A 16550-nucleotide genomic window follows, 5' to 3' on the forward strand; every position below is an offset into this window, starting at 1 on the left:
GTGTCTGCGCTGCATTTGAGCGCGGCAACGGAGTTTGGCCAACCCGGGTTGAGCGCGCAGGATGAAGAAATTAGGATAGGATCCAGGCTCAATTGGAAGGGCGGCGGTGCGAGGACTGGGCGGTCAGTGGCGAGAAGGACCCCCGCAGCCCTCTTCTCCCCGCGCAGCCGCTCACTTCGGCCGCGCCCCCTTCCCTCTCCAAAGCGACGTCTCGGCACCAACTTTGGGGAAAAGTTTTTCGCCCGACTTTCCGTCGTTCCTCCTCGGCCCGTACCGTCCCGATGCTCTCCCAGTACGGGCACCGCGCTTTGGGCGCGCTGATGCTCTTGGGCACCGCCTCGGGCTTGGTGGCCGTGCTGGCCTCGATGCTGCTCTTCCAGATCCAAGGAGGCGCCGTCGGCAACCGCGACCTGACCCAGCGGCTCCGGGCGCTGCTGCGGCCCATCTCGGCCGGCCTGGCCTCGCTCGGCTTGGTGCTCAGCCTGAGCTGCCTGCTGCTGAGCCTCCTGCACGGCTACTGCGGCGCCGAGCGATGCGCGGCCTCCGGGGGCGGGCTGGGCAGCGAGAGGTGCGTATGTGGGGGAGTGAAGGGCCCCGAAGCGACACAAGGTCCCCTCGCCACGATCGGGGGTGGTGGAGGCTTTTCCTGAGGGTGGCATTTTCAGAACTGGGTTTGAAGGGGGGGGAGGCACTTAGTTGGCGCAGAGCATGTAACTTGGGTTAACTTCTGCTAAGCCACGATGTATTGACCTCTGCTTTGCTGAAGAAGCCCCCCTCAAGCTGGGCTACCATATCACATCAAGCGTTAAAGTATGATTTAACGGTCAGATCCATCCAGTCAACCCGACCCAAGTGCAGAAATTAAGGCTTTTCAAGATCCTAAAAAGAGTGTGGTTCAGCATCATACAGGTGGTCCTTGACTGACCACAACAGCCTCAAATTTCCATTGCTAAGCAAGAAAGACGATTGTTAAGTGAATTTTGTCCCAGTTTATGACCTTTCTTGACACAGTTGTTAAGGGACTCGCTGCAGTTATTAAGTTAGCAACATGGTGGTTAAGTGAACCTGGCTTCCCCACTGACTTTGCTTGTCAGTTCACAAAAGGTGATCGCACGACCCTGGGACACTACAGTTAATAATAATAATAATAATAATAATAATAATAATAATAATAATAATAATAATAATAATAATAATAATAATAATATAATAAAGTTGGAAGGGACCTTGGAGGTCATCTAGCACAACCCCCTGCTCAGGCAGGAAACCCTATACCATTTCAGACAAATGGCTATCCAGTCTCTTCTTAAAAACTTCCAGTTGCCAAGCATCTGAAGTTTGATCACATGACCACGGGGATGCTGCAACTATTGTGTGAAAAATGGTTGTTTAAGTCACTTTTTTCAGTGCTTTTGTCACTTTGAATGGTCACTAAGTGAATGGTTGTAAGTCGAGGACTACTTGTATCCTGCTTTTCAGTCATGCTGCTGGCTGGGGAATTCTGGGAATTAAAGTCCACATACCTTATGGTTGCTAAGCTTGAGAAACACTGCTCTAAAGTCAGAGGTAGCCTATCTTTGAATAGTGTACAATATTATGGAGGCGGATAGAAAGGGCAGCCCTGCTTCTGAGTCTCTTACAGGCTTCTGCTACCAGAATAAATAAGATATTCCAGGTTTCTATGTGGAGCAGAAGGTGAGATTAGGTAGCCCACAAAACCATTTTTATAAATCAGCTTAATGGTGTCCTTAATGCTTCTGGTAAGTGCTATTATTCACGATAGTAAGAAGAGAACCTCTGCATCCAGGCGTAGTATACCTTTAGATACTATATGCTGTCAGTCAAGAGATACTATCTTTGAATTCTACTTGATCAGATCTAACAAATGACTGGGAGTCAGCCAGAGTTGGTTATAAGATGGGTGGCTATATAAATGTTTTAAATAAATAAATACATAACAAAGAGAAAGAACACAAGGGTGAAGTCAAGATTTGGGGGCATCAATTTGTCCAACAATAGAGGATATATGTAGTTTATGATTGGCCTGTGAGTTGACTTGGTTATTTTCTTGCAGATGTTCCTTTACCTGCCTAGATAGTACTTCTCAATCTTAGCGGCTTTAAAATATGCGGACTCCAATTCCCAGAATTCTGCAGTGAACAAGCTGGTTGGGGAATTCTGGGACTTGAAATCCACGCATCTTAAAATGGCTGAAGTTGAGAAACACCACTATAGGGCAGAGGTCTCCAACCTTTTGGGTACCAGGGACTGCTTATGTGGAAAGAGGTTTTTCCGTGGACCAGAGGGGGCATGGTTTTGTGTGCTGCCTGCATCCCACGGATGGAGCTTTGCTTGTTTGTGCGGCCCGGTTGTGGGCATGCCATGGCCCGGTACCGGTCTCTGGACCGGGGGTTGGAGACCCCTGCGATAGGGAATCAATCCAAAGGTAACCAAATTAAGCAGATATTTGTTGCCTTTTGAGCTTGACATAATTTTAAGTCTTTCTTTTGGCTTTGATTTTGATTGAGCTAAGCCACACGATGGTTGGGTTCACATCATACATTGAACCAGGGTTAAAAAAAACAGAGCAGATGTATTCACATTAAATCCTGTATCTAAATAAAGAAACCTGAGTAGGGCTTATTATAATAGTCTGATTCACAAAACATGTTGAACTACAGTCCATGTTTGGCTTGTCCAACATGTGCAAATCCATGCAGGCTCTAGAATGCTTGTAGCTAATATTTACATATTTCCAAGGTTGACAAAAATTCATTAAAACTGCAACAGAATCATAGGGGGATAATTTTTGTATAAGTCTCCCATTCTAGAGCTTTGCTCCAGGATCACATCAGCCTTGAGGATTGCTCACATTATTGTGCAAAGTGCAATACACACCAACCACCTCCGTGTGCCAGCCTTTATAAAGTGAAATTCTATTTTAATGAGCAAGTTTGGAATCCAGCCTACTGGCACTCACTCTATTCATTATGCTTTCATCTCAGCTCCTCCAGTTTTCCTGAGTTGCTGTGGTGATTCTGAACACTTCAAATGTTCTTTCTGGATTCCACCTGATATCTCCCTTCCCTTCCATTTTCTTCTCTCTCTGACCCATAATCTACATTAAATTCCTTTCCTTCTCCCTCCTTCTCGTTTTCACTTTCCTTTCCCTCTTTCCTTCCCCTTCTCTTTCTGTTTCCTTTCCCTCTCCTTCCTTCCCATTTTTCCTCATTTCCTTTCCCTCTTCCCTTTCCCCCTTTCTTTCTCTTCTCTTCCCTTTCTCCCTTTCCTTTCCTTGTCCTTCCTTCCCATTTTCCTTTTCTTCCCTCCCCTTCTATCCCTGCCAAGGAGAGCAGTGGGGTGGAATTCCTTCTGCAGTTGACAAAGCAAGACTCAATACTTGAAGACACCAAAAGACAGGCTGTGATTCCATTCCTCCCTTCCCTCCGTCCCCCCCCCCCCCAAGGCTCCCTGTGAAGATGAAGTTTCAACCCTGGTAACCAGCTGCTCCTTCCCCCGCCCCCCCCCCCAAAGCTTCACATTCTTACTCCCCAGTCAACTGCTTGAATTCCTGCCTGTTAAAGAGAACTGCAATAACTCCCAACAGCTCTGACCCAAGTAAGAATTTAAAAGAGCTCTTTTATTAAAATAAATGGGTCAGATATTAATCAAAAGCCATCACTCTTTGGGCTTGAGCTGACCCCCCCCTTCCCAAAACAGAGGGGCTATTTCACCCATGGATACAATGGATGGCTGGGTTCCTCAGCTCTTTGGCAACTTCAGCACAAAGTTGCTTTTTTGCACTGTTCACAATTTGCCCAGGACAATCAAATCTACAGTATAAGGAGTCCTTGACTTATGACAATTGGGACCGGGACTTCTGTTGCTAAGAGTAGTGGCTGTTGAGTTGAGTTGCAATCCAATTCAACAACTTTTTTTGCTATGGTCATTAACCAAATCATGTTTGTTAAGTGAATTACACGGTTGTTAAGCAAATCTGGCTTTCTCCTTTGACTCTGCTTGTCAGAAGCCGTCTAGGAAGGTCATAAAGGGCGACCACATAACCCTGGGATGCTGCAACCGTCGTAAATATAACCAGTGGCCAAGTGCTGAAATTTTGATCCCGTGACCATGGGTTTCCTGCGAAGGTTGTTAAATGTGAAAAATGGTTGTGAAGTCACTTTTTTTACTGCTGTTGTTAACTTTGAACGGTCCCTAATGAAAGTAGGTATGTTGAGGACTCTCTGTATTTTAGGACAATATGTAAGTAATTATAATAATAACAACAACAAGAAGAAGAAGAAGAAGAAGAAGAAGAAGAAGAAGTTGGAAGGGACCTTGGAGGTCATTAAATCCAACCCCCTGCTCAGGCAGGTAACCCTATACCATTTCAGACAAATGGCTGTCCAGTCTCTTCTTAAAAACTTCCAGTGTTGGAGCATTCACCCCTTCTGGAGGCAGGTTGTTCCACTGGTTAATTGTTCTCACTGTCAGGAAGTTTCTCCTTAGTTCTAGTTGCTTCTCTCCTTGATTAGTTTCCATCTGTTGCTTCTTGTTCTGCCTTCAGGTGCTTTGGAAAATAGCTTGAATTCCTCTTCTTTGGGGCAGCCCCTGAGATATTGGAAGACTGCTATTATGTACTCCCTCGTCCTTCTCTTCATTAAACTAGAGCAGGGGTAGGCAACCTCGGCTCTTTTATGACTCGTGGACTTCAACTCCCAGAATCCCTGAGCCAGCACAACTGGCTCAGGAATTCTGGGAGTTGAAGTCCACGAGTCATAAAAGAGCCGAGGTTGCCTACCCCTGAACTAGAGCCACTAGACATACCCAATTCCAGCAACCGTTCCTTATATTCATCAACATTATAATAGGTTTGCATGTGAGTTGTTTGGAGCAGGGATCTATCTACTTGGCAGACAAAAATAATAAAAATATATTGTTCTTATGTCACAGAGGTGACTGGTTCCTGCTGGAGAGCCGAAAAGTGAGACATGTAGCTGTGGGTGTGTTTTGCTGCGCTGTTTTAGCCTACCTAGCAGGTGAGTAGTTTCTCCCTTCCCTTTCTGGTTTCCCTTGCTTGTCCTTTCCTAGAAGAAATGTTCAAAAACTGGTCTGAAAATTATGTTTGGTGTAAGGAAATAAAATTTCCCATCCACATAACTTCTGGAGTATTGAGAACCATGCTTTAAAAACAAGTTAGGCACAAAGGAAAGGCATGGAGAGAAGTTACAAAGGCATCCAATTCTATTTTATTTTGTATTTATCTATGGTCTATGTCAGTGATGGCGAACCTTTTAGAGACCAAGTGCCCAAACTGCAATCCAAAACCCACTTATGTATCGTCGGGTGCCAGGTGGGCATGGCCCATTGGGTGGGTGTGGCCCATTGGGTGGACCTGGCCCATTGGGTGGGCGTGGCTGCAGTGGTAACGGCAGACTGGGTGGGACTAAAAAGTTCAATCAATCAGTTCCAACTTTGCGAGATCTTTTTTTCTCCCACAAGAAGTTGAAATTGATTGATGGATTGAACCTTTTTTTTTTTTTTTTTTGCACACGGCAGCCTAAAGCAAAAAGGTTTTATAAAACCCAGCTGAAGGTCTAGGACTGGGGCGATGGAGCGTGTGCCCAAAGAGAGGACTCTGCGTGCCACCTGTGCCATAGGTTCGCCACCATGGGTCTATGTTTTCATTCAAATTGTATTTTTTAGAGCTTATTTTATTATAAACTGCACAGAGACGTCTGGCTATTGGGTGGTTTAATTTAAAATATATAAATTGCAAGGAAGCATACAGGCAGTCCTTGACGTACGACCACAGTTCAGTCCAAAAGTGATGTTGCTAAGTGAAACCTTTGTTAAATGAGTTTTGCCCCATTTTATGAACTTTCTTGCCACAGCTGTTAAGTGAATTGCTATAGTTGTTAAGTTAGTAACATGGTTGTTAAGTGAATTAAGTGTCTTCCCCATTTGTCAGGTCACAAAAGCTGATCCTAGGACACTGCAGCCATCATAAATATGAACCAGTTGCCAAGTGTCCGAATTCTGATCATGTGACCACGAGGACGCTGCAGTGGTCGTGAGAAAAATGGTCATAAGTCACTTTTTTCAATGCTGTTGTAACTTGAACGGCACTTAATGAACCGTTATAAGTTGAGGACTACCTGTGTAGGCCAAGCCTTCTTCAGTATGCTAATTGCTGGGAGAATTGTGAGTCAGTGTGTTGAGGGAATCCAATTCTTAGCATTTTGAACACATGGGTTACAAACTTGGTTGATCGTTCTGGGACAGGAGTAGGCAACCTTGTCTCTTTTATGACTCGTGGACTTCAACTCCCAGAATTCTTGAGCCAGCATGGCTCAGCTTGGAAACCTCTCCATTTCCCCTCAGCATGGCTGGCTCAGGAATTCTGGGAGTTGAAGTCCACGAGTCATAAAAGAGCCAAGGTTGCCTACCCCTGTTCTGGGAGAACCCAATTCTTTTGTAGGCTGCTTTAAGCTTTGGTCCTTGTTAAAAATTTCATTTCCCCTCTCTTCTGCTCTCCAGCCCTCTCGATCTACGTGATGATGGCATTTGAGAGAGAAACGGGAATTACCTGTGTTTGTATCTTCTCCTCTGGGATCATCGTCTTGATCATTACGGTGATCCACGTGCTCGTCCGGGCTTCCAAAGCCACGCAACATAGCCCAGGAGAATTGTCACACAATCTTTACGAGAACGGCTCAGCCCAGAGCGGCGAAACACCAGCCGTTCATCCTAGTGATGCTCCAAAGGTGGCTTCTTCACGGTCACATCTGGAAATCCACCCAGAGGTTTCGTACCTGTCCTACGTGGAGCAGAAGTCCCACCAGACCATCCCAGCGAGCAGCACCAATGTCACCTCCGTGGACAGTGTTGTACCAACCCTGGAGAAAGAGGGCTGTAGCATCCCCAGAATGCACCAGACACTTTCGGCAGAGTCCGGCCTTCTGCTGAGCCACGGGGTGAGGCAGGAAATGAGGAAAGTCCTATCTCGCAAACCGAAGGGATCAGGCAAAGGTTCAACCTTGGTGTAAGGACCCACCCCACTTTGCATCTTTAAGAAGACAGAACTCTTGGAATAGTTCTTCCAACAGGCATCCTTTATTAAGAGAAAATGGTTGCAGGCGTTCTAGACAGGACTTGGGGTCCAAGCTCTCCCATTCAAGGTTTTAAGGGGTTCCCCAGTAGCCCACCTAATCACCCCCTTTTTCCAGCGACAGTCTTAGGCATTACACTCACACCCCCTTTTCCTTACTACCGGCTGGATGGAGACTTCAGAGGGGAGTACATGAAAGGTAATAGCCCCATTGTTATGGTTAGTCCTTTTGGTGATATCCACATTCAGTCCCTTTGAAGTGTACCAAAGGAAGTGAGGGCCATAAAGCCCCTTTGTTCACCCCCTTCCCTTCATCGTATGACAGAATCCAGAGAAGGCAGAAATGGGGTTTTCTATAGTTGATAACTAGAGATGAAATATAATTGGATTCTGACACTTGGTGTGAAATCTCAGAAAGCGTGGCGATCCCGATCCCCACAGAAATCTTCAATCTCCAGACGACCTTTGTTGGAAGGAACACTTAACCATATTGCTTGATTGCTTCACACGCTCTCTCGTTCACTCATAAGACAGTGGGGAACAACCTTATTTAGATTCCTTTAAAAGGAAATTAGGATCAGCCCCATGGTTTTATGACAATTCGCCATGGCCAACTTGCCACAGCCAACTCACACCGCGGGACAACTCACCATCGCCAACTTGCTGCAGGACAAGAGTTTTACACTAATATCAAAGGAATAGCGGAACAGAATAATTAAAGAACGGATGCAAAAAGGAGGTACCCAACAAAATACGAATGGCAGAAATGAAAATATTTTTGTATTTATTTTAAATAATTAAATTGAATTGTTCAGTTGTCTTGCGGCGAGTTGTCCTGCAGCAAGCTGGCTATGGCGAATTGTCCCAGTCCACAGCCCCACTAGATGGAACTTCACAGGAGGACCAGAACTCCACTTTATTGAGACAGGCTATAACAGGGGTAGGCAACCTTGGCCCTTTTATGACTCGTGGACTTCAACTCCCAGAATTCCTGAGCCAGCCATGCTGAGGGGAAAGGGAGAGGTTTCCATGCTGAGCTATGCTGGCTCAGGAAATTCTGGGAGTTGAAGTCCACGAGTCATAAAAGAGCCAAGGTTGCCTATCCCTGGGCTATAACAACAAAATGTTGCAAGCCTGATTTTGCTGTGCAAATAGTCCTCGACTTACAACAGTTCATTTAGTGACCAAAGTTACAACTGCACTGGAAAAAGTGAGTCAGGACCATTTTTCATACTTACGACCGTTGCAGCATCCCCATGATCACTTGATCAAAATTCAGATGCTCGGCAATTGACTCTCAGTTATGACGGTTGCAGTGTCCCGGGGTCATGCGATGACTTTGGTGACCTTCTGACGAGCAAGGTCAATGGGGAAGCCCGATTCACTTAACAACCCTATGACTCACTGAAGAACTGCAGTGCTTCACTTAATAACCGTGGCAAGAAAGATCATAAAATGGGTCAAAGCTCACTTTACAAATGTCTCACTTAGCAACAGATATTTTGAGCTCCATTATGGTTGTAAGTTGAGGACTACCTGTATTTCCCCTCCTTGGATCAGGGAGGTGATTGTCTGAGCCATTTCCAAATATTATCTTGATACCCAGGGCTTAAAGAAACATTTTTGACGTCACCTCCCTTACTCTCAGCAATTAGAAAAATCCACATATTACAGATTGTGTGAGGATGTCTACATAGACAAGGGGTAGGCAACCTTGGTTCTTTTATGACTTGTGGACTTCAACTCCCAGAATTCCTCAGCCAGCATGGCTCAGCTTGGAAACCTCTCCCTTTCCCCTCAGCATGGCTGGCTCAGGAATTCTGGGAGTTGAAGTCCACGAGTCATAAAAGAGCCAAGGTTGCCTACCCCTGCCCTAATGCATGCTGGCTGAGGAATTCTGGGAGTTGGTCCACAAGTCATAAAAGGGCCAAGTTTGAAGACCCCTGCCCTAATGCATGCTGCAAACCAGCATCAAGAAAGACTGCTACTGAACATGGAGGCTTCCTTTAATGATCCTATTACCTCCAATTTTGTTCTACTAATATTAGATGCCATCCATTATTAGATACGGTACTACATTTAAATTGTTCTTAGGTGCTACCATAAAGAGGCAATTTGTCTGGACTCACACTAGTAAAGGAAGATTGGTTGTATAGGTCAGGGTTCCCCAACCCCTGTCCGTGACTTGGAACTGGGCTACAGCCTGTTCGGAACCGGGCCACGGAAGTGATAGGTGAATGTGTATGCATGAGGCTGCATTTTTGAAAGTGGCACACATGAAACCATATTCTCTCCCCCCCCCCCGCTGCTTCCACCAGTCCATCGAACTGTAAAGGTTGGAGACCACTGTTATATAGGTCATCCTTGACTTATGACCGTAACTGAGCCCAGAATTATAGTTATACATTGAGGCATCACATGGCCAGACCCGATTTTTCAACCTTTTTGTAGTGGTGGTGTTAAGTGAATCCATTTTACCCAACGGTCTTTTTTTGGGGGCCAGAAACTGGAAGTACTGGAAATCAGCAAAATTTGAAAAAATAAAAAACCATGGTCACATGACCATGGGACACTGCAAAGAGCTGTAAAAGTGAGCGGGTTGCCAAGTGTACAGAATACGATCACATCACCGCAGGGGTGTACGGGTGTGAGGCGGCCATAATTTCAAAACTGAGTTACAAATAGTTTTGGGGAGCCCATTGTAGCTTTGAACTTGAGGACTATCTATACTGAATTGAAGGGTAGGTAGACTTTCTGATTACAGTGAAGACCGGAACAGCAACATCAGATCAAGTTTGTGAATCCAACATCCACAGTTTGTATGCCATCCAGAAAGCGATAGTGATTAGGGTTCGCAAGAGCCAAAATCCGTAACAAGACCTCACTTCAAGTCATGAATGACACGCTTTTTAGTGATTTAGTTAGAACCATTACCATACGTTCATATAAGCCAGAAATGAAATGTAGGCATGTACAAGGAGAAACATGGGCTGGCATACGCAAATGACACTCGGAATTTCAACAGAATTTTCCATTTCAGTACAAGAGAGAAAATTCATATCTCTCCATCCTCATAATAATGGCTGAAGAGCATCATCTGGATTTACCCTGCAAAGCTATTGCAAAGATTCCTAAAAGTAAAATGTCAGTGAATATTTTGAAAACCTTTCCCTCCTAACCCTAAAACTAAAAAAAAAATCCAGTATAAATAACAAAGACCATATATCAAGCTTAGCTCAAATTCCTTGTGCGGTTGCTGAAAAAAGGAATATTATCCCATAATTCCAAATTCTGAGTGATCACCTGATTTAAATGGAAGTTTGTTCCTTGGCTAGAGTTGGCATTCGTTATTTGGGGAGGGGGGGAAGGAAGGATAAGAACTAGGGTGGGCAGGGAGCTGTCATGAGTATTAAAGGTATTTCCCCCCCTAGATTTGGGATGGATTTTCCCTTTTAATTATATTCATCCAAGTTCGGGGATTCCTACACTTTTTGTGTGTTGTGTTTCCCACTTCGAAAGAGTAAGAAAGGAATCTCTGATTTTCACCCCTTGGGATTGGAGGGTGCTCTGGAGACCATGAAAAGCTGATGGAGGACGGGATGGGGGCATTGATGCAGGCCTTGGATAGCTGACCAGAGACATAAATAAGGTCTGGCAAACTCTCCCTTTATACAGAACCAGAAGCCCACTGGATTCACATCAGCGAAGCAGAGTTGTGTGTAAAACAGAATGTCTTTGAGCGTGCTCAGGATCAAAGTAGGATAATATTGCTCTCTGCAACCCAGGAGATTGGCTGCATTAACCAATTAACCCCTTTACCGTTCCGAAATCCTTTATATGTATTTATCTGATAGGAAAACTAGGTTTTCTGAATAATTCTGCCTGAACTGAGACTGTTAAGACAGCTAAGGATAAAACAGTGGAAGCATTCAAGGCTTTCCTTTCTCTTGCCTTCCTTGTGTATGGTGGGGTAGGGGATCGTCTTAAATCTAAGATTGCTTTCCTTTTTTTGGACAAATGCAGGAGATGACAAAATCTAGCTTAACCGTGAGAACAGAAGGACAGTCACTTGGAATTTCTTGAAAAGGGAAGGAGAGGATAAGATGAAGCAGGTAGAACTGGGAGAAGAATGGGCAGCCAATAAGAAGGCACAACACCCGTTTTACAAGTAGAAGAGGTCCTGGGTTGAAAATCTGGAATTTTCAAATACAGCTGGCACCTCTGAGGCTCAGGAGAGGTGTGATTAGCTTGCCATCAATCATGAGCTACATGGACCAACAGTTTGGCTCGATATAATGGGATTCTTAAATGTATTCTCTCCCCTCTCCTCTTCCTCTGGGAAGCCAATCCTGTCTCACCCCAGCACTTGTACAAGCACATGACACAGCAAGAAAAATCTTGCCTGCAGTGTTTCTTCCTTGGAAACTAAGTATTGCTAACATATGTTCTTTGCTTAGAGTAATTTTTTAAATTAACTAATTATTGATGTTAAAAAAATGATTAAACCTGGAGACTGGTTAATATAAATGTGTCTTGGTCACATCGACGTGAAGAATGGCTTCCCCTTGGCGTCTGAAGCTTCTTTCCATAAATAGAGAGGATGACCATGAAGTTTTCCCAGACCTGGATCTCCAGAGCTACCTCCGTGCAGAATTCAACCGATCTTTTACGGCAATGGCGTGTCTAAGGAGTCCTTCAATGTTCTTGAAATACATGCTACTGTCCTTCATATTCTTGATGGCACTGGACAGGAAGGAAAGCACCTGGTTAGAATTACAAGAGTTGGGGAAAGGGGATCCAGAGTGTCCCAGCCTCAGAAATCCAGGAACAGGGATAGAGAGAAGAGTATATCGCAGGGGTTAGAATGGTAAAAAACAAGTTTTTAAGGGCAGTCACCTGCAGGCATATTCTACGGTGTAAATGGCTCCTTGACTCTGTTCTTCCCAGCTCTGCATGTCAGCCTGCAAAGAGAAAGGACAGCTGATCTTTTGCTAGGTAGAAGCACAAGAGACCTGGTGGTCAGAATGCAGTACTGCAGGTAATTCTGCCCACTGCCAGCAGTTCGATCCTGACCAGCTCAAGGTTGACTCGGCCTTCCATCCTTCCGAGGTTGGTAAAATGAGGTCCCAGATTGTTGGGGGAAATAGGCTGACTCGTTAAACTTCTGTAAAGCACTATGGAGCAGTGTATAAGTCTAAGTCAGGGGTAGGTAACCTCGACTCTTTTATGACTCATGGACTTCAACTCCCAGAATTCCTGAGTCAGCATAACTGGCTCAGGAATTCTGGGAGTTGAAGTCCATGAGTCATAAAAGAGCCGAGGTTGCCTACCCCTGGTCTAAGTACTATTGTTATTGCTATAAAACGTTCCAGCACTTTCTGTCACCCTTCTTGCAAAGTGAAAAAAAAGGGGCTTTACCTTTGTTCACTTTTCCTTTAAGCTTTTGACTCTGGTTTTTACAGAATGCGTATATATTTTTCACACTACAAGTAATCCTCGACTTACAATTATTTGTTTAGAGACCACTCAAAGTTTCCACAGCACCTAAAAGAGTGATTTATGACCAGTTGTTGCACTTACAACCTTCACAACATTCCCAAGATCATGTGATCAGAATTCAGACACTTGGCAACCAGCATATTACAACGGTTGCAACACCTCGGAATCATGTGGTCACCATTTGCGACTTTTCCAGGTCGGCTTCCAACAAGCAAAGTCAATGGGGGAAGCTGGACTGATTTGTTTAACAACTGTGGGGGAAAAAGGTGATTAAAATCAGGTGCGACTCATTTAAAAACCACCTTGATTAGCAACCGAAATTCTGGTCCCAATTATGGTTGAAAACTACCTGTATATCTTTTAAAGTGAACCACATTATGGAAAGCATGGACGAAGAGCAGATATGATGGCTTTGGTCAAGCAAAGGATTCACTTTTTTTTTTTAAGAGTCACTTTTTCTCATATCCTATCTAGGTACTATCCATTTTCCACATTAGTTCACACAACTCCTTTCCCATTGCTTTGAAGGATGTGAGAATGATTTCTCCCATCACTGTTTAGTTAATGCTGAATGAGAGAATTAACAATGCAGTTAAGTAACAAGGACAGATTCAAAAGAGAGCAAAGGGAAACCAAGAGGTCAAGGAGAAGACGTGAAGACAGAGCTTTCTCTAATATAATTATCCAGAAGGGAATTATTTATTTATTTATTTATGAGACTTATATACCGCTTTAAGTGCAAGCACTCTCTAAGCGGTGTACACCAGTAAGCAATGTATATTTACATTGCCCCCAACAATCTGGGTCCTCATTTTACCTACCCCGGAAGGATGGAAGGCTGAGTCAACCTTGAGCCGGTGAGATTTGAACCGCTGACCTGCTGAATACAGTCAGCTAAAGTGGCCTGCAGTACTGTACTCTAACTGCTGCGCCACCTTCCAGTGGTGGGATTCAGCTGGTTCGCACACTTTGGCAGAACCGGTAGTTAATTTTTTGTTGCCCAGGCCCAGAATGGACTTCTGGAAGTGGCATCCACACAGAGAACCAGTTATTCACATATTTGAATCCCACCACTCTCTCCTTCCCAATATGCAGCTTAAGGTAAGATATTTTTGAGTTTCTCCCAAACATGGCCTTGAAACTGGACAGAGTCGATATAGAAAACCAGTTGTACCCCAAACAATTCTGAAGTGATCCACAACTACTTAACCAATAGATTGTGAAAGGATGATTTGTTACTTCTCAATCTGGCTTAATTTATTTTTCAGGAGTAGCCTAATTACTGACTCCCACATTCTTCTTAACAATGTAACAAACACAAACTGATAAAAGGAGATATATATATATCCTCAGGCTTTAAAGACCAGTACTTCTTCATTACAGAAAATGCTCTGGAAACTTCAATTAGCAGATGTGCATTAATATACCCACCTCTCATAGCTGCCTCTACATTAGCCTGATCTTTGCACACTGAAAATTAACATATCGTGAAAAAATGTCCATTTTCCCTTCCCCTTCCCCTAATATATTACATTTCTGCCTATGAGGAATTAAAAAATATGGAGGAATAGCTAAAAATCTGAGCCTTTAAGTCTGGTCTGTAACAGAATAGGTTTATTACATTATAGACTTTCTAAGAATAACACTATATCCATTCTCATTTACAGTTCAGATCACAGCTTACTTTATGTTCAGCCAGTTCTGGGAGAGAGCGCCTGACATGCTCTTGAAGCCGATACAACGCAACAGAAGGTTCATTGGCCAGGACATACATGCTTTCTGTAAATTTGTCTGTCACTATAAGAAAAGAAAGCATATTTTTTTCTCACAGCTTTGCTTCCACAGCAGGAGGGAAAAAAGGGTTCATTCAGATAATACATGTCATGATTTCAGGCCACCAGTGCAAGAAAGGGATGTCTAGGCTTGGATAAAATTTGTAAGTATAAAAACTAACCAGAAGCAAGAAAAAAAAGTCAGGGTAGGATGGCAGTCTAAAATCTGCAACTGCTTCAGAATGATAGATGAACATTGAGGCAGAAGGAGAGAAATGAAATTGGAAAACTGAATAAGAATCCAAGAGGGTAATGGTGGATGTGAATCTTTCATACTTCAAGTTGTTATGGTTCATCGCACAGTCAACCAGATGTGTAGACTAGATTTAGTATTTTTATTCATCTATTTAAGTCCTTCCCAAGGACCTGGGATAGGCAGATGTTGATTTTGATGGTGTTAGAGGTATCATTGCATCATGTAAGCTGTATTATTACATTTTTAATAAAGGAGAATATTTGTAGCTCAGGTTTGACATAAGGGTGCTCTCTGAGCTTGCTTGTTTTCTTGCAGACTTTTCCTTACCCAAACTAGGTAATATCAAAAGTGCTAGACTGATGATGTTACCTAGTTTGGGATAATGAAATGTCTGCAAGAAAACAAGTAAGCTCAGAGAGCACCAAGGGCCCCTTATTACATTTTTATTCTGACAAGAACTTCTTGGCAACAACACAACAGTTAGCTTGCCATTGCCATTCTGTACTCTCAAGTCAGCCTACTTTTCTGGAATTCCTGTGTGGTCTCCCATCCATCCATTAACCAGCTGCAACTGCAGTTAGCTTGTTTGAAACCAGCCCAGTTTGGGTGAGAACGCCTGCACAGTGTCAGACCAGAACAATAAAAATGAAATCTCTCATTCAATGCAACAGAACCGCCTTGTCCCTATTTCTAGCTTGGGAGAAGATGCCTGCTCTATACTGAAACAGAGCTATTTTCTTCAATATTAAAATAAAAATGGTTGGAATTCCACCCGAAAGGTGGAAATTGTCCACGCATGGATCCCAGAGACCAACTCCAGATCTGTGACCAGTTTTACTTTTGCTACAATAACACCCAAATCTCAACCCAGAGGCGCGGGGAGAGAATAAGCGCCCCTTTCTCTATTCTTCCCCGGACTTATTTTAGTGTAACATAACCCGGAAGTAGCCGTCATTGTTACCCTTTTTCACTTTCAGCTGCATTTCAGCCTCCTCCATGATACCGAACCGAGCCCGACCCCGCGTGAGAAAAAGCGGATTGCAGAACCGGGGCGGAACTCCAGCCGAACGTCAACTTCCGGAAAGCTGGGTGTATCGTCAGAAACGTACCTGTGTGGAAACACCGCCTGAGGAGAAAGGTTCTTGCTGTTTTTTTTTTAAAAAAATCAAAACGGTGCGGAATGTATAGCGTTTCTTTCATCCGTCAGGATTTGTTCATTTATTGATGCCCGGATTTCCCGTGCCGACGTTCAGGCCTAAAAAGATGACAAGGCTTATGAGGGAGCGTTTCCCTTTCAAAATGAATGGATGTCACCAATCCCTAAGTACTTAATGAAAATACTCTTTTTTTCTGTTGTGTTCCATGAGGCTTTCTCACTAACATGGTCAGTGGATCCTGGAAATAAATCCCGCTGCGATCAGTGGCATTATGTGTTTTGATTGTGTGATTTATAAAACCAAGCACAAGAGTCCAGTGCAATTTTTTTTGTCTTAATTAGGAAAATAGAAAAATATACAATCCCCTGAATGCAGAGCGATCTTCTTCCAGGAATCATGGAATAGTCTTCTAAAGATTTAAATTTTTTAATGTTTGGTTTGTTTCTTGTGCTTTCAGTTTTTGTATTTATTGTTTTTATGCCACATTGGTTTTAGTGCTGTGGTTCTTATATGCTGGTTTCTTATATGCTACCTGGAGCATTTAGGCTGTTTGCTCATGTTAAGCATGGAAAATTGAAGATTTGTTTAGGTTTCGTTCTGTCTTAGCATGACTTAGAAACCCAACTTGTTTGGTAATTTGACATTGGATTAGCCACATCCAGAAAATGGATTAAAAGCAGCAGCCAAGTTAAACATGTTGTGTGAATGCAGCCTTTATAGAGACAGTAATTGAACTTTTTTTGCAAGGCAAGAAA

General features: G+C 43.7%; 2 protein-coding genes across 2 annotated transcripts; one reads left to right on the forward strand and one right to left on the reverse strand.

Moving 5' to 3' along the window:
- Window positions 1–208: 208 nt before the first annotated feature.
- Window positions 209–7378, forward strand: LOC120296899 (transmembrane protein 221-like). Its single transcript, XM_039318948.1, has 3 exons — window positions 209–568; window positions 4954–5039; window positions 6541–7378. The coding sequence occupies exons 1-3, from the start codon at window positions 282–284 to the stop codon at window positions 7047–7049; spliced, it is 882 nt and encodes a 293-aa protein (XP_039174882.1). The 5' UTR covers window positions 209–281; the 3' UTR covers window positions 7050–7378.
- Window positions 7379–9996: 2618 nt separating this feature from the next.
- LOC120296900 (BLOC-1-related complex subunit 8-like) lies at window positions 9997–15792 on the reverse strand. The gene is made up of 4 exons (XM_039318949.1): window positions 15600–15792; window positions 14295–14407; window positions 12008–12072; window positions 9997–11854 (listed from the first exon to the last, which is right to left on the reverse strand). The coding sequence occupies exons 1-4, from the start codon at window positions 15634–15636 to the stop codon at window positions 11749–11751; spliced, it is 321 nt and encodes a 106-aa protein (XP_039174883.1). The 5' UTR covers window positions 15637–15792; the 3' UTR covers window positions 9997–11748.
- Between the last annotated feature and the right edge of the window lie 758 nt (window positions 15793–16550).

This window comes from Crotalus tigris, unplaced genomic scaffold, assembly GCF_016545835.1.
Source record: "Crotalus tigris isolate CLP2741 ecotype Arizona unplaced genomic scaffold, ASM1654583v1 scf7180000021710.34547, whole genome shotgun sequence".
In the NCBI taxonomy this organism is placed as follows: domain Eukaryota; kingdom Metazoa; phylum Chordata; class Lepidosauria; order Squamata; family Viperidae; genus Crotalus; species Crotalus tigris.